General features: G+C 35.6%; 1 protein-coding gene and 1 pseudogene across 3 annotated transcripts in view; one reads left to right on the forward strand and one right to left on the reverse strand.

Moving 5' to 3' along the window:
- Positions 1–26,745, reverse strand: part of ACSS3 (acyl-CoA synthetase short chain family member 3) — a 167,700-nt gene that overhangs the window by 51,988 nt on the left and 88,967 nt on the right. For all 3 annotated transcript variants that reach the window (XR_006886145.1, XM_046646347.1, XM_046646348.1), the window contains exons 8-9: positions 15,057–15,208; positions 3,212–3,315 (exon numbers count right to left, since the gene is read on the reverse strand). Coding sequence is in view for 2 of the 3 variants with exons in the window: in XM_046646347.1 (XP_046502303.1) it covers positions 3,212–3,315; positions 15,057–15,208 (256 nt within the window). In the remaining variant the exon portion in view is untranslated. The remainder of the gene's footprint in view (positions 1–3,211; positions 3,316–15,056; positions 15,209–26,745) is intronic.
- LOC124230366 (V-type proton ATPase subunit G 1-like) lies at positions 25,822–26,164 on the forward strand (annotated as a pseudogene).

Below are 26,745 nucleotides of genomic sequence, written 5' to 3' on the forward strand. Positions count from 1 at the left end.
TAAACTATGATTGTAGTACCTCTATTTCTCTGTCTCTATGTAAAAAAGAAAATTAAAAATTCATTCAACAATCCAGATGTCTTCAATCATCTTATGGATAAGTTATGGTGAAGATAAAACATCTGGATGAATGACAATTCATCTTTTATCCAGATTTATGAATCAAATAGATGCAACCCTCCCACCTAAACTTAGCAAGACCAATTTCCTTCAGGAGAGCATTAAATGTTTACATTATTACAATCTGAAAAAGAGCTTAATGGTTCAGCGGTGCTGAACAGTAGCAATTTTTTATTAAAATGCTCCTATGAGGAGTTGATCTGTTCTTGAGTTTTCCACAGATTAGTTCTCAATTTAGCATCTTAGGTATTATTTAAATCAGACATCAAAGAGCGTTGATATTAATGGGCCAAAAGACGATGTTGGTCACTAGAAATCTGTTGTTGCAGATATAAATTTCATTTATGTAACAAAAACAACAGGGGGATAAAATGGACTGACTGTAGAATGCCTTCTTAGAACCCAAGTCACAGGAACTACTCAATTTTTATTCATACATTTTAGTTGCTTAGCATATCTCCTACTAATTTCAAATTACACAGCAACAGTTTCTAAACAGCTCATTTGTACACATATATTAATGTAATCAGAGAGCAAATTCATAAATTATACATTGTATGGAAGGCACATAAAAGTGTGTGCTTGTATAGAAAAAAATCAATTTCTAAGTCAATAACAAGAAAGAGAGACTTTGTAGAAAACATGAAATTTTAATAAAGAAAAGTATTCCTTTGGCCAAAGCTTAACATTCCCTCAAATGTTACCAGAATTTTACTGGCATATCTCTTGAGGAAGTGCATCACCACCTCTTTGATATGTAAAACATTAGGAAACTCACGAATGTGCTAGAAATATCGAATTTTTTTTCCTAGAAGTTAACAATAATCACAAAATACTTGCCTTTTTCCCCTGGTGATTTAACATTAATTTACTATCACCTTAAGATAAATTTGACATCACCTTAAGAAAGATGAATGGCTGCAAATGTAAAATTTCAGTATCACTTTCCAATTACTTACCACAATATATAACTTTGAAAATAATGAATTGATTTCTTCTATGCAAATGAATAAAGACTCCAACTAGATTTTGTTAGTAGCTGACATCTGCATCACCTAGGATGAATTTCTTTTATAGAGTACAAAACCATCTAACTAGCTGGCTCCCGCCCTACTTATCTGTATGTATGTATTTGTGTACTTTAATTGGAGACAATATCAAACAATGTGAAACTGAATGGGGGTGGTGGGAAGAATCAGTCATTATTAGTAGAAATCCACTATGTTTTCCACAGTAATGAGCAGCCATTCAAACCTGATTAAAGTGACAGCACATTGACACAATGTGGCTATTAATTCACTCTGAACAATACATTAAAGAAAAATTGCAAATTCACGTGAAACTCAGTCCCCACCAGGGACCTCCCATGCTTGTTTGTCAGGCTCCAGTGAGCTCTGTTGTAAGCCCAGATGCACTAACCACATTCATCTGCACAGGTACAAAGATATCAATGAGAAAAACTAAGAGTGATAATTTTATGTATTAATTCGTGGGCTTTCTTCAACAAGCTTTGGTATATTCACCTTTAACAGGGAAAAACACAGCATTTGTATAAAGTCACTGTGTTAGAAACAACTCCTCCATTTTGACAAGGAAAGGAAAAGCATTTCAAAGGTGATGAGATATTTTCCTCTTCCTACCCAGAAAAATAACTGTTCGAACTTTCCTGGTGAAAAGGGTACATCGATGCTGTAAATACTCTTCCTTACAGAGGCAATAATTTCTTATTTGTTTTATGTATTTCACACATAGCACTGCTCTTTCTCCAAATTCAGTCTTATCCATTTTTTTCCTGAATAGTTACAAATCTAAATTTAGATAAGAAATTTCTCCCTTAGCAAATCAAACTGGAGAGAATAAAGATTATCTTTCTGATTTTCATCTTATGTAAGGAATGTGTAGTCTCTTCTAATCATTCATTTCATATTTCACATTACAAAGGAAATAGAAAACTTTTCCCAAACAGCAATATCTGAAAAGATAATACAAAAAGTCTAATTTATCGTCATTGAAGAGTTCTAAAATATCAGAAAAACAAACTTCAATGTTAGTCACTCGCTTGATCTTCCAGATTCCAATCATTTTTCAAATCAGACCTAATTTTTTCAAAAAAACTTTATTAATTTTTTAATCCAAATTTGCTACTCTGTCCCACTTACTCAGAAGATAGGAATTGCGAGAACAAAAGGATTAATGTAAATGATCGAACTAAGCAGAACTTAACTGAAATGTGTACATACGAAGGCGCTCATAGCTCATAGCTACTTTCAGTGGGTCAAATGGAAAACCCAACAAAACCCCTACATTCAACGAGTAGGAAAACAGACTCCAGATAATCGACTCACGCTCATATATGTACACAATCATCCCTGAAAAGAAGCAGCAGAATTATTTTCTATTTGTATGAAAGTTTACATTCTAGCCACTTAATATGACAATTTATTTCCCAAGGATCACTTAGTGGGAAGAAAAGAGAGAATAAACAAAATAAGTAAATAAAGAAATCACATATATAATGATAAGTGTTGTGGAGAAAAATACATTTCTCTATCTTGAATGCTAGATGAAGAGATTCAATTTGATGAACAGAAGAAGGGAGCCAAAGAACCACAGGAAATTCTATGAGAGAAACAGTGCTTTTAAAAAAAAGTACTCTGAGAGAAGCACGCAGGGTATACAGGAAAGTGGAAAGAACAGAGATGAGTGACGAGGACAATTTAAATCCGGGAAGGTGAGAGTGCGGCTGCCACAGCTCAAAGGCAATGGAGTATTAAAGGTGGGATGAATTCAACAGAAACTTCAAAGAAAAACCCGAGATTTAGCGACTTACTGGATATAGGAAACAAAGAAGGGGAGAAGTGGCGGGTCTTCGATGCTTTATTCCTGGGACCAAGAGAACAGCGGCATCGAGGTCATTTACAAAGATGTTATTAGCCATAGTGCAATCAAAGAATTGCTTATTTCTACTGAACACAGAACCATCTGAATGCTGAGCTTGTGCCTGATGGTCATAGTTCAGAATTTCCTCCAATCCTTGTAGTGGTTTTGAGCATTTCTGCAATACTTATGTGCATGTTTGGAAAATGCTCACCAGTTTGCCACCAATGGTCTAAGACGGGTACTCTGAAGATCTGCTTAGACCATTCCAGGGTCTCCACATCACATCGTTCTCCAGCCACAAACAATGTTTTGAACCTGAAAATAAGAGGGAGAGTAAATTCAAATTATTCCTTGAAAATCAGTCTCAGTAATTTCATTTATATTCTTTTACACACTATAGAATCTAACCACATTAATTCTTTCAGGAGAAAATAGTCATATTAGCAGTATATCATATTGTAAAATAGTGAGAGGCATTATTTGCTTTGACCCAAATGTAACCAAATGCACATCACGACATTCACAAGTAGAATTCATAGCTACAGCTTCTCAGTTCTGAGAAGAGCAATTCAGCTGATCTTTGTAATATATCTGTCATATTCATCTAATGATCAAAGATAAAAACCTTTTCCTTCTTGACATTACCTCTGCTAATTTTAGCTCAAAGTTTGATTGCTATATTCTGCTTAAGGCTATACACAAAAATACACTCACAAGTACCAGCTAGGGCAAGAAATCTGATCACAGATATGATGCACTTGTTCTTTCTCTTGAGATCCTTTGGTAAAGATGACTCTGATTTCAAGCACGTATTTCCCCTATTCCAAGGACATATATAGGAAAGACAGGTGATTAAAAAGTAAATATCATTGTGGCCTTCCAGATTTAAAAGGTTCTTATCAAAAGGAATCCAAGATTACCAGAGATGAAGAATTTTTGTCAGGGAGCACCACGCCAGAAAATAGAACGAAAGAAATAGAAAAATAGAACTGGGTTGACACTATTGGTGGCTCATTGAGAGAATGACAATTGCAATTGTCAATTGTATGCAATTGATTAAAACTGATTTAAATTGCAAATGAATTGCAATGCCCCCATGACATGTCTGTCAAAAATAGGAACGTGTGTTATGAAGAATTAATCCATTATCATCAAAGTAAAAAAGTATCAAAGAAAAAAATCCTGCCAACCCATCCTGAACAACGTAACATAGTCATAGAAGAATTTTTACCATTCTCTTAACTTATCATATCATCTCATGAAGATTCACAGGGATTCAAATATTCCCACCTCCATGTTTCAACAACATTCAGTTTCTGTCTTGGCTATAAAAATATTTCTCATTTTCTAATTACTTGTTTCTTGACTATTTCCCACAGTGGACTGTGAACTCCTAGGAGCATTAATCCTGATGACCTCAATACCAATCAAAATACCTGGGATTTTTAGGTACTTATGCTTTTCTAGAAGCTGAGAAAGAATGAAGTACAGAGGTGGGAAGTTGAGAAAATTTATGTGAGCTTGACTCATTCTTCTAAGTAAAAAAGGAGGCATGTTGTTCCGTAAGAGTGTGGAAGTTGACAAACGAACAGTGACTTGAAGAGAGAAAAGTTCTGGTTATTTTAGGAAATTTTAAGCATGTAAAATTGCTTAAAAACTAAAGACCAGCCTTTTGGCTTTCATGGACTCAATTACTAATCCAGGAGGCTAAGTAGAGACAGTACAGTATGAGTGAAGTACACAAAAAAGAAGGGGTGACAAATCAATGCTGAAAGGGCTGTCTTGGGCCAGAAAAATGGGGAAGCAAGATAGGAAGAACCACGACAGAAGAAAAATACCAGGAAAAATAGTGGGATCAGAGACTGGAAGTCACAGAAGAAATAAAAAATTCAGTGAAAGTACAGGCACCATAGAATCAGAAAAAAAGCAGGCAATCTCAAACTTCAAGATCTTGAAAATGTGTCTGTTCTGAGGGATGACAGTGCTTGTGGGAGCTGAGAGAATCTAACATTAAAAAACACTGAGGAAAATAAGAGTGTGTTGACAGAAGGATTCTTGTCAAGATATTAAAAATCACTCAAGGATGATAGCAGTCGAGAGCAGAGAGGAAGTCCATGACTTGTTGACTAAAGTCGCTGAAGAGAGCCTTGAAGAGGAGGAGAAGGTGTTACAAATAGATGGTGTGAAGTTCAACAGAAGATGGGAAATCAAACTGACAGAATGATCAAATTTTCATAGGATCAACTTTAACATCCCCCTTAACTTTTATAAAGAATCATAACCCCGAAGGTGCAGTTTAGCCACAATAGTGGAAAAATAATGAGTTTAACTATTCTATGGAAAATTCTGGTTGCAAATAAACTGTTGAAACATGTGTTAATTAATTTTTAAGCATAAACGAATCACTGATAAATGATGTGTATACTTGAAGTGCTACCACTTGAAATTATTCGTGATATTTTTCATCTATAGATGAGGCTGTCTATACATGAAGATATCAAAAGAGGTTGTAGTAAATTTGTGTAAAACATTCAATGTAATGTTACTGTTCAACATGTTTTCTAAGGAAAAAAGGGTCACCATCTGCCAATATAAATATATTGCGGGAATAAAATTACCTTATTGTGATATCTTATTTTTTGGGTGATGTAATTAGATCCATGACAATTACCTAGATCAGTATTGTCCAAATGAAATATCAAGTGAGCTACAAATCCAAGAAATATATGTAGTTTAAAATTTTCTAGTAGCTACGTTCAGAAAAGAAGAGGTTAAATTAATTTAAAAGATATATGTTATTAAACAAAATAAAGAAAAATATCATTTCAACATGTAATAAACATACATATTACTAGTGAGTGATTTTACAGTCTTTTTTCATACCTAGTCTCAATTTGGACTAATCACATTTCAAGTGCTCAATAGCCACAAGTGGCTAGTGTATCAAGTGGCAGAGTGCAGAGGCAGAAGATGACCTTCCAAAGAAGCAGCAGAATTCTTAGACTAGCCAGGATGACAAAAAATTTTAATTTAATACTGTAAACACAATTCCTCCAAACCATTATGTCGGTGATTTCTTTTGACTTGAAACTCTGTGCATGTACATGTATGAGTGTCCAAGTGCCATTAAACGCTGCAAAGAATCTATTACTTAATGCACCTCATAAGAAGACTGTCATCACAACAGCTTTGCAAAATTTGGGGTTTGGTTTAATAATTTGGCATAATTATAGGACTTCAATAAATGACGCAATGCACCGTCAGAACTAATGTTTGAGTAGCTGCCTAGTGACATATTTTCTAACTACATATGCAAAGTGATCTAGGAGCTGTCTTTTAACAAGACAAGTACCAAAAGTAAAATTTAATGTCCTGGTAAAGACAGAGAAGCATAACTTCAAATTTCAGATTAGAAAAGAATCTATTATTAGTCTTTATTAAGAAACCATTTGAATAATGTGGATCAATCACTTTGGTGAGTACCCTCTCAAAGTACATAAGTATGCTAAGGCAATATTTAAATCTTTAAGAAAAATGAAGGAAGACAGATAAAAAAGATGAGAATGGGAGAGCATAAGGAGGGTTTAACAAGACGCAGAGCCTAGAAAAGAGTCAGAAAATTACTACACATATATTTGCAATTCAGGTAATCAAACTTGCTTGAAATTAAAATTTGGATTATCAGTTATGACCTCATCTGACAGAACTGTTAGCAGAATAAAACAAATATTAACACACTAAGTTATTAAAAGTAGGTTAAACTATAACAAAGATTAGTGTAAAGTTGTTTAAAATGAGGTTGATATACTTATGATTTTAGATGCCATGTTAAAAACATGAGAAAATTAAAAATATAGACACCATATTGTTGACAATCGTTTGACTGAAAAATATGAACATATTTTAATTATATCTTATTCAAACAGTTAGATTCCTGATATTCTAGAAAGCCTCAGTGATTATGAATATTATGCATTTACAGAATAAATGAGGAACAAGTGGTGCCATTTGGAGAGGCAGGTCTGGGGCCTGTCAGGAAGGGGCTTCTGGAGCATTCTAAGGAATCTGGATTTCATCATGAAGTGAGTGAGAAGCTAATTAAAGCCAATTAAAGATTTTAAACAGGAGACTGGCATAGTGAGATTTTTGCTTTAGGAAGATGCCATTGGCGGTAGTGTGGAGGATGGAAGGAAGGTCAGGGGCCCTGGCTTTGGGAGGCTGGTGCCATCACTGGAGAAGAGGTGAGGACAAGCCCAGACCAGCCCCGGGAAAGGAGACAGAGGTGGAGATGGGGCATTATTCAGGAGGTCTGAGCAACGGGACTTATTACCACATGACTGTTCACGTTTCCTTGAAAATCCTTTAGAAATTCATTGTGTGTCACTGGAGGAAGAAAAACCAACACATATACAAACCAAAACCCAAACTCTCAAATGCCTGATTCTAAACAAAAGCAAAATTTAAGAAAGAATGATGAAAAGGAAAACACTAATATCCATGACAAATTCTAGAAACAGGAAAGACAAAATGAAAACGTTCCTCATTCTATTGTTTTAGTGGCTGCTTCAAATTGTACAAACAGACACTTTTGCTGACTGACAATTGATATATGCTTTAGGATGCAGACTGAGTTAAAAATATCATAATTGCTGCTGTATAATACTGTAGGAAACCTGAAGACCAGAAAGAATACATACACACACACACACATATATGTATGTATTAGGATTATTATATTTTTGCCCTGTATGACAACAGGGGGTTGCGAACATGGTTTTCTTACTGACCGACAAAGGAGCTGGTCTTTGTATTTCAGTGAAGGTGTAATCATTTTCTAGAGCGTATTCAACCTTTTCTACCTCCTTTCTCCAACAATAGTACATGTACAATAGAATTTATGTCTCAAACTTTTCTTTAACAGCAGAAATAAATTTCCAGTAGTTTGCTGTTTGATAAAAAAGAATATTATGCATTTAGGTCATTTGTATTGAAATATATAAAATGATAGTTTCGGCTGATTTCAACAGTATAGACTAAGAATAACCAGAAGGGAGTTTTAGAGCTATCAGAGGCCACATTTCCAACATCTATCAAGCCACAGCCTACTTCAAAGAGCTGTGGATGGTCCAGATAGTCATGTGTTTAGTTTACATATGAAACTAAAGATCCAGAATTTCAAAAATATTTATTAATGAATATGATGTAAAATACTGTCAATTACAAAAATGTTAGCACACTACAAAATAATTTTTTGTTAATCAAGGGAAACTGATACCTTGATATTAGCATTTTTGCAAGTTTCAATTAATTTTTAAGCTAAGTAAACTAAGAATTAATCTAATTAATTGATTATAATAATAAACCATCATTAGCACTGAGTTCCTATCTGATGGTAAATTTCAACATTACATATCTTAAAATTTAGTATTTATTATTATGATTTTGCATTACAATTCTATTGCTTTTCTTTTTAGATTTTAATTACATTACTATCATTATGATAGCACTCTTCATGCTGACACTATTAATAAAAATAGAAAGGTATCATATTCCATAAAGAATGGTAAAGTGAGAGCCAGCCCTGATGGATTGGGGATTAAAGTTCGGCGCTCTCATCACTTCGTCAGCCTGTGTTTGGTTCTCAGATGCAGAACCACACCACTCATCTGTCAGTAGCCCTGTTGTGGTGGCGGCTCACATTGAAGAACTAGAAGGACCTACAACTAGAATATACAACCACGCACTGGGGCTTTGGGAAGGGAAATTTAAAAAAGAGGAAGATTGGCAACAGATATTAGCTCAGGGTGAATCTTCTCAGCAAAATAAAATTAAAAAAGAATGGTAAAAGTGAGGTCTGGCTTCTCTGCAAGTCTGAAAATCCCTTCTATTTCCATTAAAGTCATTTTACTATTTATTAAAAGCAGAGGGAAAATTTTGAGATCACTGGTGATTTAGAAAAATGTCAAAGTAGTATAGATGATTCCTCTTCCTAAATATACTTGAAAATATCAATTTTGTCTTGAAATTCCTGAAACTTCTCAAGAGGTATTATTTTTATCAATTACAGACTCCAAATCATATAATATTAATGAAAATACATATATTATAAATAAAAATGATAGGAATAAGACATGACTAATGAAGCAATTTAAAATCTTTTAATAAATATTTAATCAAATATTAGTTAAATCCTAATTCCTCACAGTAAACAAAACCATGCTACATTATTTGATATTTTTATAACCTAATGATTACTGGGCGAAAAAATCCGAGTATAAATCTTATAATTAAAGATAAATTATAAGATAATCTAAAGATAAGCACATGCCTAAAGGCATAAGCTGTCTTCTTATTTTTTAAAGGACATTTAATAGCTTACAAAAAAAGAAGAGAAGCATTTTTCAACATTTAAATTTCTCATTAATGACCTGGTCATTGTTTTATTAATAATGCAGTGAGATAAATGCTTCATATTGAAAAATTCAAAAATATATTTTTTTGTAAAAAATACATTTTGTAAAAGTTAAAATTAGCCATTCATAGAGATTAGGACTCTATGGAAGGTAAATTTACCCATATCAATTATGTATGACCTCTATCTGCACTGTACAATGTGGTAGCTACTAGCCACCTGTGGCTATTTAAAATTTAAATTAGTTAAAACGGAAAAAAATTCAAAATATCAATTTCTCAGTAGTATTAACGCTTTGTCAAGAGTTCAGTAGTGACCTGTGGCTAGGTCCTACCATATCATAGAGCTCAGTTTTATTGGATAGTGCTGCCCTAGATTATTACAGACTAATTAAACATATAGGTGATATTCTGATGATGGTTAACACATGGAAAGATAAATCTACTTCCAAATATGTGATACTAAAAAGATGAAACAAAATGATAATATACAATATCCAGAGTAGAAAAAAAAGAGGGGGGGTGGGTTAATGAGAATGAGAATTATACACTTTTCCCCAATTCTATATAAAACTGAGAACAATTAAAGACACAAATGAAATTGAAAATTAAGCAAAAATAAAACATAAAACTGGTAATGTTGTCAAATTAATTTTAGTCCAAAACATACAGGAAGCTGCATAAGAAATGGATAAAAACCCAAAGATAAATTCTGGTGAAGAATTTTCAGGTAATAAAGTGGCGGTAGAAGAAAATTAAAATGAGTGTTTCTTTCAAGGTCCATAAGCTATCAAACAAGCAAAAATCATTCTTCACTTGTGCCAACAGAAGTTAAATAAAAATAGATTATTTTGGTGATGCCTCATCGACTTCTAGTTCACATGACAGAGCATCATTATTTTTTGCTATCAATGTCCCTGTGGTTGTCTCGATCTTTCCTTCATTCTATTTTCTTCTACTGCCCCCACCAGAAAATTCAAATTACCTTTTGAAAGTACTCTCCTTCATTTTGTTACTGTTATTTGTCAGATGAATTCTGGCTTCTGTTTAAACACAACATCCCATTATAATTATAGTAATTACATCAACTCTACAATATATTTCACCAGTTTTTGCTGCTGCTTGTTCTTTGTATCCCACCCCACTCTCCTTTGTGCATTTTTCCTTTCATGAAAGTCTGGATTTTAAGTTGTCTTAGCTTTGTCCATATGAACCTTTTTTCTGTTTTGCCAGCAGTCTTCAATAACAAATTTTTGGTTTGACAATTCTCCCTCAGCACCTGGAAGATCTTTCGCTAAGGTCACCAACATCTATTGGTATCAGCTTGATTTTCCTCTTTGGTGCTCTGCTGATGCTCTCTGGTAGTTTATTAGATTTTATCTATAGCCTCAATTTATGTTCTGCAATTTCCAAATGATGTGTCCAATGAGAATTTACTTATATTTAACCTGCTTAGTACTTAGATGGCATTTTATGGATCCATCGGTGATCCATTTCTTTCTTCATTTCTGTAACATTTTCAATTATTGGCCTTCAACTATCACTTTAGCAATTCTTCCATTCTCTTCTTCTGACATTCTTATTAGATGCATTTGTAGTTTCTTATTCTTCCCTGCAAGTCTCTTAACTCTTCTTTCAGATTTTTTACTTCTTTTCTCCCTGTACTGCATTCTGGGTAATTTCTCCAATACTATTTGTAGTTTTTAATAGAATCTTTGATTGTGCCCATCTATTTATTTAGTTTACACCATCTATTGCATTTTTTAATTTCTTCATGCCTATTACATGTTTAGTAATTTTACATAAAAGTTATTACTCTATGACTTTGATCAGCCTTACCACACTTATTTTCAAATTTTATTTGATTGTATTACAACATCAATCTCATCTAGAATGAATCCATGTTCTAACTGTTGCTTTGATTAGCATTAGAGTTCTTCATGTGTTTTGAAATTTTTTGAGGCTCTTTTTGAAAAAGAAGTTATTATTTTTATTTTTATCTCTTCCTCTCTCTCATCTTCTCTGTTCAATAGGTTTGTGGGTGACCTAACTATCTCCCAGAGGTTCAATGCCACAATGTTGGTCCAGAACTATCAGTCCACAGTGATGCTCAGGATATCATAGGTCCTATTCCAGGATGACAGGTGGGCAGTTTGGTTCCGTCTCCAGTTGCTGGGCTGTTCTCTGTCTCACTCAGACCCCTAAACCAAAGCTTCCCATGAGTCACAGTCCCCAAAACAACCGGCATCCATTACTAAAAGCTTCCTTTCCTGAGTGGGAAGTAACACGCAGCCCATCTTCAAGTGCTGAGCCGACTCTGACTCCACGATCAAAGCAGAGAAATACTGAGTCCCTATTACTCTGCCAGTGCCTGCTTGTACAGCTAGCAAGCCTCTCGCTTCAGCCCCCCTTACCACTTTGCAAATCTATTATACTTCCAGCCATCAGCTCATCTCTGATGCTCTACTTTTTCTCTTTTGTAGTCTCTCTCATTGCTATGTAATTCGACAAGAAAGCTGCATCAAAGTATGAGAAACTGTGATATCGTGAATGGGAATCTCAGCACTGAATTTTTTCTAACTTGATTAATATTGAACTAGAAGATCATGAGAAAATAAACCACTATAATGTGATTAAAAAAGAGTAGTAAATTAAAAAGCAGATCATAATTATAGTTAAGACTTAGTCTGTGTTAAGAACTGTTCCAACTGCTTTGCATGGATTACATAGCTTTCATTTTCATTACATTCTTGTACTGTTATTATTCTTATAGCATATTCTTATAACACAGAGGCTATATAACTTTGCTGAGGTCATACAGCCAGTAAATGGTAGATTTGAACACAGTGAGTCTAACTCACGAGTCAGCATCTTAACTACCATACTGTACTCTAGTCCCAGCTCTGCCCCGGAGTAGCTCTGTAATTCTGAGGACGTTATTTCACCTCTCTGTGACAAAGTGTTCTCGACTGTGAAATGAGGTGATTACACCAGATGATTTCTAATCTATTTTTCCAAACTCCAGTTGTCCAGGATAAGATGGATTTATAGTTCTGGTTAGTTCCCTATTTCAGAGTGCCCTCTTAAATTTGTTTTGGGAGCTGAAATTTTTGGCAAATCTCCAAATTTATTTTAAAACAGTCTTTAATGAGATATATATCAGATTTTAAAAAGAAAACTTCAACACTCAAAATGTTCTATAAGAAAAGAAAAGAGAAGCAATCTCTACAAATAAATCATGAGCCTGCGATGATAATATCAAGTGAAGGTCGGTTCAGGAAGTAAGTGTGAAATGTCTTGAACGTAAATATAAAATTAAAGATATAGTTTATGAGAAGACTTAAGTTCTTGTCTTATTCTGTCTCTAACACAAACTAACTTACTTGGACTTCAGTGTCCTTGTTTTTAAAATGAGATAGTTGGATTTTTGAGGTCCATTCTGTTTCTAACATTCTCTATTCAACAAGTGAGAATCTATTAAGGTACCTCAGTGATGGTATTATTTGAATAGACTAAAAATATATGAAAAGTGGGGCAAGCCCAGTGACACAGTAGTTAAGTTCATGGGCTCTGCTTCAGCGGCCCAGGGTTCATGGATTCAGATCCCAGGCACAGACCTACACACCTACAGACCTACATCAAGCCATGCTGTGGTGGCGTCCCACATGCAAAATAGAGGAGGATTGGTGCAGATGTTAGCTCAAGGACAATCTTCCTCAAGCAAAAAGAGGAAGATTGGCAACAGATGTTAGCTCAGGGCCAATCTTCCTCACCAAAAATTATAAATAAATAAAATTTAAAAAATACATGAAAAGCAAAAGCTGCTTTTATCCCATGAATGACAAAAATCCCTGGATCAAGTTAGTTTCCTAATTTACTGAACATAGGAAGACTATGTCTGTGGTATTTAGTTAAGAGCGTGAGCCCATCAGATTGCAGGAGTTAGTTTCTTTCTACAGAGTTACTGAAACTTTCTGGTCCTAATGTTACTCTTTTGTACAATGAGGATAGTCCCAATTCCTGCTTATTTTGATGACTAAATGAGACAACAAACTCAAACTGCTTAAGCCTGGCCCATAGTAGGTGATCAATGTGTGTGCATTTATTAATAGTAGTGATTAGAATAAATGAGGGTATTTGTAGAGCCTTCATTCTTCAATAGCTCTCAAAACCATATGTGCACATCGTCATGAATAACTTAGGTGTCTAAAGACAGAGGGGCGTGATCAAGAGGAACGTACAGCAACCTCTCTCACACAAAAATCTCATACTCCATATCTATATGTATTAGTTTGAAAAGAGTGATGATTTAATAGGCATTCAGTATTGTTTGATGCTTTATACATCAGGCATATTAGAAACGGTCCCTGCCTTCACAGTAAGGATAATATCTAAATCCCATGTACAAATGGGCAAAGACGATGGAGCGAATGAGAGACATTAGCTAGCTGGTCACACAACTTCATGCCTTGTGATCAGAATGCATTTGTCAGTAAAGAGACTGCAAGGAACTGCATCACTGTTCCCTCAAGACTCCCTGGAATTGGCTTAGGACATGGAGACTCTAAACAGCCTAAGATGTTGACCAAAACCTATTTTTCTATTCCTCTGGCTGACATGGAAGAAATGAAACTGAAATATGGTAAATGAAGGAACAAACAGAGGGTGAATAGAAAAATATTATAATGGAAGATTCACTATATGAACACCCTTTTATTTTAATGAGTGTATTCTTTAGAGAATAGGTAAAATTTTATATAAATTCAGATATTTGTTCATAAAATATAGAAATAAAAGAAAAAGAAGCAAATAAACAAAACCACTGACCCTGCCCACACTAAAAGCTTCCTGCTTACATTTGCACTTAGTGGACGGTATCTATTTCAACTCCTCCTTTGGGCCATACCAACATAAAATTCATAACATCTGCCATTTAACTTAAAAAAATTCAAACGGACTTAATTCAAACCCATTTTTTTGACTCAAAAAAACCATAAAATCTTTCCCTTAGTTTATGATAGCAGTGACCTGTTTCAAAGAGGTTCAGTAAGAATTGATGCTGGAAACTGCCTTGAAGACACAAATTGCTGTAATTAGCTTTGAATATACATATCATTAAACTAAAACGAATGTCAGTAAACCAGCACAAACATATCTACTCTATTCAAAGCACATTATTACAAAACAACAGAAAAATAATTTCCTTCACCCTTTCTACAAAAGTAATTTGGACTTTAACTTTCACATTTATCTGTATACATGAAATCAAATAATATTCTCACTCTATTTAAGCCATTGTTCTGTTTTCAAAAGACAGTTAGACGCTTTTACATATATACTTGAATAAATACATTTTAAGTCATAGCATTTTACTTTAAGGAAAATATAAGCAAGGTAGTTTAAAAGAGATAAATATTTGGTAAGATTTGAACTGAAATAAACATGATACGGTATTAAAAATATGTACAGTATAGTTAAAATTCTGACTATTTCAAGGTATGTTTACAACAGTCATTCTTAATAACATTCAGAATTTTTTGGCTCTTTTTATAGAGGTATCGCAGAGCCACAAAACAATATAATGCTCATTTATTCATTCTGATTGCAGTTTTTAACGTAATTTGCCCTGTGCATCTCGAGTTCACCTTGTCAGAGAGTACTGCTTCCCCAAGGCTGCCCCAGGGTCCTGTTGACGGATTGCTCTAATTGCGGTTGGCGCTGTAAACAAGGCAGCTACTCCATGCTCCGCGAGCACACGGAAATAAGCGCCAGCATCTGGTGTTCCCACAGGCTTCCCCTACAATGAGATTCATTTAAAATGTCACTGGGTAAAATGTCTCATATTTCATTGACAGTTCAAGACTTACGCATTTAACATAGCAATATTAATAAAATGGCGTCGTCAACATATCTTAGTTTTAAAATATTCCCATGTTCTATCATAAATAAAACAAATGCCTAGGCATCAGACAGGCCGTCTACCTCATTACGGCATACTAGAAGCTTTTCAAATTGCCATTTTCCTTTCTCAAGTTTTGAAAGATAAAGGACAGGAAATATATATCACATTCAAATGAATAACATCCAACAGTCTTCTGTTTGCCAAGAAAGTAAATACATGGCTTTGTGTGGTAGACTAAACGAGAAATATGGTTGCTATGAATTTCTAACTTTAAATATCTTTTTTTCATGATCACTTTTAGAAGTAACAATAATAATTCTCAAAATATTTGAGAAGAGAGAAAAATCTGGAGTCACAGTGATTTCTGAGCAATGATCTTTTCAACTAAATGTCTCATTCCAAGAAAAGCAACTTCAAGGAATTAAAAAAGGATCCAATAAGATATCCCAAAGTTTTCCACAGCCTCAAAATGACATTCTACATGTTTAATGGAAAAATCATGCATAAAGTCTAAGAATTTGACAGACTCTATCATGCAAAAGGACACAAAGCATTTTCTGATGTTTCCACAAAGTGGAAAATGAGCACGACATTTAAATAAATCAGTAATTCTGCAAAAACCTGAAGTGACCCATGAAATCTATCTTGGCTCGTCTACATCCTCTCACTCCTCCTCACTGCTACTTCTTCCTGTGTTTCTAAGCAGCGTGCCTGGAATGTTAATATATGTTATGTGAAAATACATATATATATACATTTCACAGTCAAATCCTTTTGGAAGGGATTGGAATAAACAAAGGAAAACAGGTTTCTTATTCTGGACCATTGAGGACTTACAAGTGTTAAAGCACATCAGGAATTTCTCAGAGATGGGTAACTATATGCAACATTTCCCAAACTTCTCTGTTCGAATCTCCCATCTGACCAACCCATGGATCTTATATTCTGGGCAACAATGAACTAAGGTATAAAGAAGAAAGAACTTGCTCGTAGCAAACTTAGAGATCTCCCCAGAGAAAAACAAATAAGTGGATAAGGATATGAGGTAGACCATAACTGTCCAATAATTTAGATTCATGATCCACTTCTAGTTGGATCTTTGATAGGGTACTATTTAGTTTTTACTTTTATTTTTTAATGGTTGCCCCTAATATTCTTCAATATAATTATATTTCCTTTTTTTGAAAAAAAAAAACCTGTTTCTTATATTCTATTGCTTCTTCTCTTGCTTTTTTAATACCAAAGAATTTGTTACAACTAGAAACTCATTTTTATTATCAAAACTACCCCAAAACACTTGATTTCAATTTATTTCATTGCCACTTATACACAGGTCAACACACTGACACAGTATAAAAAGACAGATACAATCTGGCAACTCACGTACGTTATTTGACTCACAAGGTTTGAAGCCTTGAGCACGTTAGTCTAAAATGAATCAGCAACTTTATTATTTCTAACTAAGTGAGGTGAACACTTAGCTTTTACCTCGTCGATCTGTCTTAGGCACTGATCAGTCCCTGGTCTACTAGATTGTGACTTGGGAAACTTGATCCCCCGCATGTAAAAATGATTTATTAACTGACCTTATGCAATTAATGTGCCCTGTCTAAGCTGCCGTCTTCTTGCCTGCTAAATAAGAATAAACCAATTTTCCGATATTTCCTCAGTAAGCTAAAAGCACTAAGATAATATTTTGAAGTAGTTTGACCTCCACTGAAGAAAGCTATTTTATAATCAATTGGAATTAAATTCCACTACAATGCCAGTGTCATGGGACAATGGTAATATACTCATTGAAGGGTGATATTAGTGCCATAATGAAAATGCTATACCATAATGACTACCTATGTAGAGGGCATAATTTGATGTATTCTACAGTGTCTTCAATTAATTACGTCTAACAATAACAGTAATGATAATTTAAGCGTTAGAAATATCAGTTGAGAACTGTACTATAATTTTTACAAATAATATATTATAATAACATAATATTATATAATTGTATATATAATATTATTTTGTATAATATACTATTATATAATTATGTTTATATGTTGTAAAATTTATATATGATATAAATATATAAAATAAATATAATACAAAAATAATAATATATATAATATATAATACAAACATATAATGTAAATATAAATATATAATATAAAATTATAATATAATTATATAATATATTTTTATTAATAATATATAATCACAAAATATTATGATTATAAACCATTGCAATTCTGACCCTACACCAAACAAATTTCCATCAATGTTATATTTCCTGAGCAAACAAGTCACGATAACATAGCATTACTCTTAGGACACGTAAGGAGTGACGCATAAAACCCTCACAATGTTCCCATGTGAGTTAGGTGAACTCAGATAGGTTCAGTTGTTTTGCATTTTATTGTCCGTTCCCACAAGATCATTTGATGCTATGAATGCTACGTTTCACTATTTTAGAATTACTTTAGCATTTATATATTTTACTTTTTTACTTTCTTAAGAACTCCTACTTGATCTCAAATCTTAAACATAAGTTATGATATATCAAAGAAATTATTGCCCCCCAAAGTAGCCTGCTGATTAACACAAACATTAGGTTCTGGATGATGTAAACACTTCAAATAATATAACACAGCACAGAACAAGATCTTTCCTCCGAAACCATTGTTCACATACAAACAAGTCATAAGAAATTAGGCACTGCTAATATATTCATTCATTTAATAAATATTTATTGGGCATCTACTAGGGGCTAGATACTGTTCTAAATTCTGGGAATAATTTTTTGAACAAGCCAGGTAAGGTCTTGCTCTAATGGAACCTATATTCTAGTAATTATGGGGGGGTGTGTGTAACAATATTATTATAAATTACATAGCAGATGCTGCAAACTATTTGTGCCTAATAAAGGGAAGGAATACAGTAATAAATATAGGACCCATATGTTCTCAGCACGTAACACCACTAGTAGCTTCAGAAAACTGAAGCAAAACCTCTAAACCAAAGCATTATGAACTTTAAATGAACGTGACACAATGGCTTATTGATTTCATTGAACACTTGTCTCTCCTGCCCTCCTGCATACACACGGGCTCACGGGCACACACAGACACACATGCCCACATGGGCAAGGTATCCTTTTACAATGCTTTTTTTTTTTTTTTTTAAAGATTTTATTTTTTTCCTTTTTCTCCCCAAAGCCCCGCAGTACATAGTTGTATATTCTTTGTTGTGAGTCCTTCTAGTCGTGGCATGTGGGACGCTGCCTCAGCGTGGTTTGATGAGCAGTGCCATGTCCGCGCCCAGGATTTGAACCAACGAAACACTGGGCTGCCTGCAGCGGAGCGCGCGAACTTAACCACTCGGCCACAGGGCCAGCCCCCTTTTACAATGCTTTTTAAAAGTAATCAGTAACACGCTTAATATGCTGAGCTGCCTGGAAAAAATGACACTGATTCAAGAATTTGCATATTCAGTAAGGAGCAATAGCCCAAACACTATTCAATTTAAAAATAAGAAGATTCTAAGATTGCAGGGATTTTTAACAACATACACATAGTAATGCAGCTAAAAGGTAGCAATAACAAAAATTCCTCAAAACTCAAATTGATGTTATTACCATTTGCTTTTATTCCCTCTCCCCAAACTAAAGGCTGCAGTGTTGGTTGCTGCCCAGGAAACAAAGGCAGAAAGCAATGGAGAGACAGAGGTTACAAGCTTTTGGCTGTTATAAATATGCACTTTTAACACCAGAGATTTATAAAATATCAACTGCAAATATTTATAATGTGGTTAGCAATGGTACAAAACACAGAAAACAAGACAGTTACCAAATATCTTAAAATTAACTTGCACTTACAATTGCTTACACGTGAATTAACAATTGTAACATAAGACTGACTGCTTCCAAGGGAGAGACATTGGACAGTTCGAAACAGCAAACAGTGAGATTTATACCTTTTGCTTGTTTTTTGTGTTTTTTTGCTGAGGAAGATTAGCCCTAAGTTAACATCTGTGCCAATCTTCCTCCACTTGATATGTGAGTTGCCACCACAGCATGGCTGATGAGTGGTGTAGGTCTGCGCCTGGGATCTGAACCTGTGAATGCTGGCTGCCAAAGCAGAGCATGCTGAACTTAACCACTATGCCACAGGGCCAGCTCCCAGATTTACACTTTTTCTTGTGAGTTTTGAAATATGAACCAAATGAGTTCATAGACTCTTTAAAAAATGGGCTTTTTCTTCCCCAAAGTCCTTCTCTCAATAAATCACATTATCTTGTCCCAATTTCAAAAAGATTGCTGCTTTAAAGCTAGATGGGATAATTATCCTATGCCTTAGGACTCTCAGACCTAGGACTTTGTGTTAGTATAGCAGATTCCCTTTTAAGGAGTGAAAGCACATAAATACAATCTGATGACTAAGAATTTATATCAGACCGACTTCCTTGTTATTTGCTAAAGATCTCCCATCATTCTATTGTCCTCATCTGTGAAGATATGCTGCCATCTTGCCTTCCTTCATCTTATCCATACCAGCATCTAACCCAGCGACTGTCAACCCTAAATGTACATTAGAACTTCTTGGGATGTTTTTGAAAGGTACCAGCATCTGGTTCCTCACTCCCAGAGATTCTGATCTAATTGGCCTTGGGTTGGGCGTGGGCATTGTTAGGTTTTATGTGTCACCTAGGTGATTCTAATCCACAGCCAGGGTTGAGAATCAATGCATAGTCCTTACACACAAGGCACTACCTGAGGCGAGCCTATTTTCCAATTTACCCACCTGCCTCTTGTCCTAGTGGATGAGCCTACAATTTATCACTAGCTTTGACTAGTTTTCTCTATCTGTTACAAATAAATGAGGCGAGTATTAATAAAAGAATATACTGATAACTGAAATCTGATTATAAGTGGCCATACTCTGAGAAAATAATTGGGGAGAAGTGCCTCATTGTTCCAAATTCTTTATACCTTGGCCTACAAAGCAGACTTTGGACTGGACATATACATCATGATTTGTAGGACTGAGCACCCTGAGCAGAAGTGCCCTTTCTCCAAAGATGGAAGGATTAGCCCCAGCTCTGCAGCTGTTTCTGCGTTGCCCAGAGACCTCTGAAAATGATCATTCCCATCTGGGGTTTTAGTTAGGTTGTATCACTGCTTGAGAGGATTATATCTTAATATTTTAGATGAACGGTTCCTGACCTGAACTTCAGGGGAGTTCATGAATATTCTGAAATTAAAAAAGAAATGTGTACATGTTAATTTTCCTAAGAGAAGTCACAGCTTTTATCAGACTCTGGAAGGGAGTCCATCACCAAAAGGTTTCTGGGTATATGGAAGCCTCCCAAAGCACAGAAACCTCTTCCAAGGTTTTCTGTTCAACTCTCAGAAACAGCGTGGACAAAGCTAGAATGCAGACAGACAGAGGGACACCGTAACATCTGCTCATCTTCCTCATCACAGGATGAGGTCTCCTTCGTACCATCCTTTTAACCCACTGCTTTCAAATGGCTACAAATTGTGTCAAAAAACAAAAACTTAGTGGACAATATGAGATCCCCAACCAACCAATCTTCTTTTCCCTCCTATTACTTTGATTATATGAAACTGCCATTTTTGTAAGTCAAAATTAGTCGAATTTCAGCTTCTTCACATGGTTCAAATTAATACTTTCTATCAGCTTGCTGTTTTGACATTCCCTCTTCACTGTCTCCTGAGGTGGTACCACGAGTCAGAATTCCTCAGGTTTGAGTCTTTCCTTTCCTTCACGGAAGGGCATTCTCTGGCTTCCAGGCTAAGAAGTAATATTTCTCCATGGCTCAATCTCTAAGATTCTTTCATAGATATGCGTACACATTAAAGATGTGTGTGTTTATCTATAACTCTGTCCAGACCTATCCCTTTTGTACAACCTTTCAACTATAAGTTGAACAAAGTGTGAGGAACCACTGTACGACAGGGTGACTATAGCTGACAAGACCGCATTGTATAAGTGAAATTTGCTAAGAGAGTAGAACTTCAATGTTCTCACACACAAAAAAACAGATAAATATGTGAGGTGATGGATGTGTCAATGAACTAGAAGGAGGAATCTTTTCACAGTGTATACATACATCAAATCACCACGATGTACATTTAAATATCCTATGATTTTATTTGTCAATTACACTTCAATTAAGTTAATTTTTTTAATGGAGCTCTATTCCTTTGGGTTCGGTTCTTCCCCTGCCTTCTCCCAGCAATGAGAGTTGACCCTACTGGACCTTGTGATGAGGCCATCCTCAATGAATAAGCCATTGCTTCCACCTAGGTCATAAGAGTCCATCTGTCCCACTAAAAAGATGCTTACTTCTGAAAGTATTTGTGCCAAGGAAACGAAGCAGAGCACTGGAACTGGTAATTCTGCAGACCCAGTGCTGAGCTAATTAGGGACTCTGACATATTTACCATCCTCGGTAGTTACAGAGAGCATTTATCACTAGGATGGTTGGTGGCTCATGACTTCTGGCAGGACTGCTTTCACCTCTGAATTCCTCCATGCTGATGTGCAATCATTCTGCTACCCTACACTAGAGGGACAAATTAAGGTTTTTCTAATTCATAGTGAGTAGTAAGACTTTGTTGTAAGCAGAAAAATTAAATGGCTTCTTGCTTTATCATACTATCAGATTTCTGCCCAGGAAGTAAAGTGTTGCTATTCCATATGGATCCTCCAATTCAGGCTGAGGTTCTACAAAGCCTGGCTCCTCCAGACCATCTAATACTCTACCTAAAACAAACTGAAAACACACTCATATTTCCCCACATTAAAAAAGCAAAACAAACACAACAAAACTTCCTACGAAATTGCTCTCAAATGGTGACTAACGACACTAATCACCAAAGCTCTCTTCAACTGTTGTCCTACTAGATATGTCTCTGTAGCTCTTGGCATTGCTGATCTTCCAGCTTCTGAAAAATCTCCCTTCCACTGGTCTTCAGAACACTTTGCTTTTCCGACCCTCCTACTGCCTTTCCAGATTTCTCATTCTCAGTGTACACTAGTCTTGGCAGGTTTTCTCTATCTATTATAAATAATTGAGCCAAGTATTAATAAAAGAATATACTGATAACTGAAATCTGATTATAGGGGGTCATATGCTGAGAAAATAATTGGGGAGAAGTGCCTCATGGCTGCAAATTCTTTGTGCCTTGACCTATAAACCAGACTCTACACTGGGCATACACATACATCATGATATGTAGGACTGAGTACAAGTGCCCTTTCTCCAAAGAGGGAAGGATTAGCCCCAGCTCTGCAGCTCTTTCTGCATTGCCCAGAGACCTATGAAAGTGATCATTCCCATCTGGGGTTTTAGTTTGAGATTTAGTTTGAGAAAGGGTTTCCCTTTCTCAGTCGTCACTTCTCTGAGTGTCTTGATCACTTGAGGGACTTAAATTACTAACTCTTTACAACTTTAATTCTGAATGTCTGTTCTGAGCTTCAAACTTGACTTCCCAATATCATAAAATGTCTGAGTAGCACCTTTAAACTCAACATTACCAAAACCACAAGTACTGTTTCCTCTCCACAACAATTGTTGCTTCTACTGTAGGACTTCAGTTGATAACTGCCATTATATCAGTTGTTAGACGAGAACATCAGAGCTCCTGTAACTTCCTTCTTACCTTATCTCACAATACCCACGTGACACCCTAACATCCTGCTTTCTCCCGCACCTTCGGATCACTGATGCTCTGGTGCTGGCCGTGCAGCCTGCATTAGGCAACAGCCTCCCAACGTTCTTCTCTAAATGACAACTAGTGAGCACTGCCTCGGAGCCAGTGAACCTTGTTTCAAATCCCAGCTCGAGCACTCTTGGACCCCTGGTAAATTTATTTAATGTCTCTGATTTTTGGTTTCTACTGCTGTAAATAAGGACTCAAAATATTTACCCCATGAGTTTGCAGATAGAGTTAATTAAGAATTAATTTGCAGTATATAAAGTGCTTAGAAGGGTTCCTATCACCCACCACTCAATCAATAGTAGCTATTATTATTATTTGTACTGTCTCATCTACAAAGCTTCCCCTGTTCACTCCAGTCTTAAACTTCCCTTAAGGGACTAGGGGACAAATTTTTGGGCCAGGGCAGAATCTCTATTCTGCCATTTACAAGCTATGTGACCTAAGACAACTTATTTCACTTCTGTGATCCTCATTTAGTTCCATCAACAGAAACTTGCATCTGGAACAAATCTGCAACAAATGCAAAAAATGTAGAGTATTTATCACAGGCAATGGCTCAATGTAGTTTCCAAAAAACTTTTCATATCTTCCACACAGTGTAAGAAATTTCTTACTTTGGAGGTGTCTTGAGTTGTTTGCTTTCTGTCCTTTACATTAATCTTAATTCTTTGACTATATTGTCAGAGCCTTCAGTGCAGGGGTGTATCTGATACCTATTCTGTTTCCCTATGAATCCCTAGCAAGATGCTGACTTCACAATAGACACCAGCAAACACTGGTGATGGAGCTATGACAAGAGCTGCACATGCTCCAGCATAAAACACGGGCACACACAGAGAAAAATAAACTCACAATTAAACATCTTTGAACAACTAGTCATGTGAGAAATCTAAAGGATGCTGGCATTAGCTTTACAATCTTTTCTAATTGAGAAGATCAAATTATATGGCCTGAATCAGAGTAACAACGAAGTCATCATTTTTCTCATTCTGTACACACATAAAAGCACATTGCTGTTATACTAGATAAAAGAAAGAAAGAAAGAAAGAATTTTCCATTACATGTGAGAGAAAAAAAAAAGACTATGATATTCTCCAAATGAATGCATCAGCTAGCAACACTGTGGTTACTACTCTTAAAAGGAAGTAATACATGCCCGTGCTTGAAAGAAGCAAATCTGTCCTTGAAAAAGGAATGATGAAGTTAGAGAAAACAGGTTAACAGAGGCGAAAATGCAAAATTCTTGAAAGCGAAGACAATTCTAGACAAGCAAGTAACAACTGCATTGTTAAAACGAAGCCCGAGAGGGGCTAAGGATTCAGAAGGTCCGTGAGTGGAAAATACCTCATAGGATGTCTTCATGGAGATTATAGCTCCAGCGCAGTGCAGAGGAAGATGACATGAGCACTGAAGATACACCGGCGATGATTTAACAAGTGTTCAATACAAAAATAATTTGTAAGTAGTCCAAGGTAGTATCCTCAACATTCTCATACTGGAAAATGGCTTAAAGTTTGTACATACAGCGATGTATACATCCATGTATATAAAGTGACAATAATTTCTCATCCTTTACACAGAATAGTAAAAATGTATACATACTGTCATATTTTACTATATATACATACATATATATTGTGATATTTCTTTGAAGCTTTGAAACTAATTCCACATACATTATCTTACTTGATTCCAATACAAATAAAGGAGAGCGGAGAGCTCATTTTCACACTAATTACTCTATAAGGAAAGAAAAGAAAGGGGTATCTAACCTCTTCCTTCCTCCTATGAATTCAGGAAAAGAGGATTCAATAAGAGATTATCAAGCTGAAAATTCTGAAGTTTTCAAAGATATTTATTTATGTACACAGTTTAAAAACTGGTAATGATAAAGCCCATCAAAAAATAGACGTGAAAGGTTATAAATGTTTGGATAACGGTGAACCATGAAATGTACTGTATGATTTGCACATGAAAGGCTTCAGGGCCACTCTTATTTCACTCACAAGTTCTACTCTGAAAGGACAGATCCTTTAGGGGAGCGACCACGGGTTATTTTCCACATCTGCTGCTCATTCCTCAAAGTTGGTAGGAGCAGGATCAACACATCCTTGTATGCTGATCCGTTTGCCTGGTGCTTAGAAGAGAATTAATGAGCTCCAAAGGGAGCTGCCTCTAGTGCTCTGATGGCTGTGTCAGAGTTATGAGGACAAACAGACTTTGAAAGAGGAAGTGTGGAGTACCTGAAAATTCAAGCATTACAATGGCTGGGCTGCATGAGAATGAATGGTGGGTGTTTACATTGCAGAAGTTTATTCTGAGAAGGAATAAATTCATATTTTTGAATAATAAGAGTAGCTTATAATATCCAGCATTTATTCTACTATTATATTGTGGCAACTATTCTAAGGGCTTTTCATGTATTAACCAATTTAATGACATATGAGAAAGGTACTGTTAATACTGATATTTATTATGAGAAAACTGAGGCTGAGAGCCTTTAGGTAACATGTCTGAAACCAAACAATTAATATGGAGAACTTTCAGGAACCACACCATGGAAGTCTTCACTGCTATGCTTCCTCTTGAACACTGAAATTCTTCACTAATTTAGAATGAAACCATTCTTCATTTGAAATGCATTTGAATACACAGCATCACTCACTATGAAAAGAAACTGCAATGACTTTCAGAGTTAAAAAATTAAAACACAAGCATTGAGCAGATTTAGGCCACTCGCCTCAGGCTCAGACTCACTGCCGCCATGGCCAGTCAGTCACAGAGCATCCAGTATCTGCTGTAGGTTGAGAAGCAAGCCGCTGAGAAGGGGTCGGACCCCCAAGCGAAAGACCCAGGGCCTGAAGCAGGCCAAAGAAGCAGCTCACGCTGAAACTGAACAGTACGAGGGGAGGGGTTCAGAGCCAAGGAAGCTGCGGCTCTGGGACCCCCTGGCAGTTGCAGACCTAAGTGGAGAAAGAGACCCGGGGAAGATGACCATCCTCCAGACCTGCTTCTGGCAGAACAGGGAGGAAGTTCTGGATAACCTCTTGACCTTTGTCTGTGACATCAAGCCAGAAATTCATAAAAACTACTGCTTCAATGGATAGGGGAATAAAAAGACACACCTGTTTCGTGGATGGGCATTTCAGATGCCTTCATGAGATATGAAGCTTTAGCAAGGCTTGAGTCACATTCTTGTGAAAAGGCATTAAATTATTTCTGTATATTATTGAGTAGTTCCCTTCACTTTTTGGAGAACAATCTAGCTTCTTCATATAAATTTAGAGCTTATCCAAAGATTTCATCTTTTCACCTCATTTCTTAGAAATTTAATGGAGATGCTTTGTCTGTTTTCCTAGGTCTTTTAGTTCAAGCAACATATATGTCAAATACTGACTTTTTCTTTCCTAGATGTAGTAAAAACAATTTTTTGTTGAAGAAATAAAGGAATTAAATATTTTCTTCCCTAAAGCTTTCTTGAAGGTCATGGGCTTTATCTATGAAAAAAGTAGTAAATAGACATTTGTAACATGTGAAGCAGCACCCAGCCTTAAAATAGTCATTTCTGGCTAAGGGTTAGAACAACGAACGCTAGCATAATTGTTTGGGCTGCTTTTAGTGTCTCTAAATCAAAATTGCTAGATGATAGAATTCAAGAACTTGTGACATATTATTACTTGGTGTACCG

The sequence above is a fragment of the Equus quagga genome, chromosome 19 (assembly GCF_021613505.1).
Source record: "Equus quagga isolate Etosha38 chromosome 19, UCLA_HA_Equagga_1.0, whole genome shotgun sequence".
NCBI classification, from domain to species: Eukaryota; Metazoa; Chordata; class Mammalia; order Perissodactyla; family Equidae; genus Equus; species Equus quagga.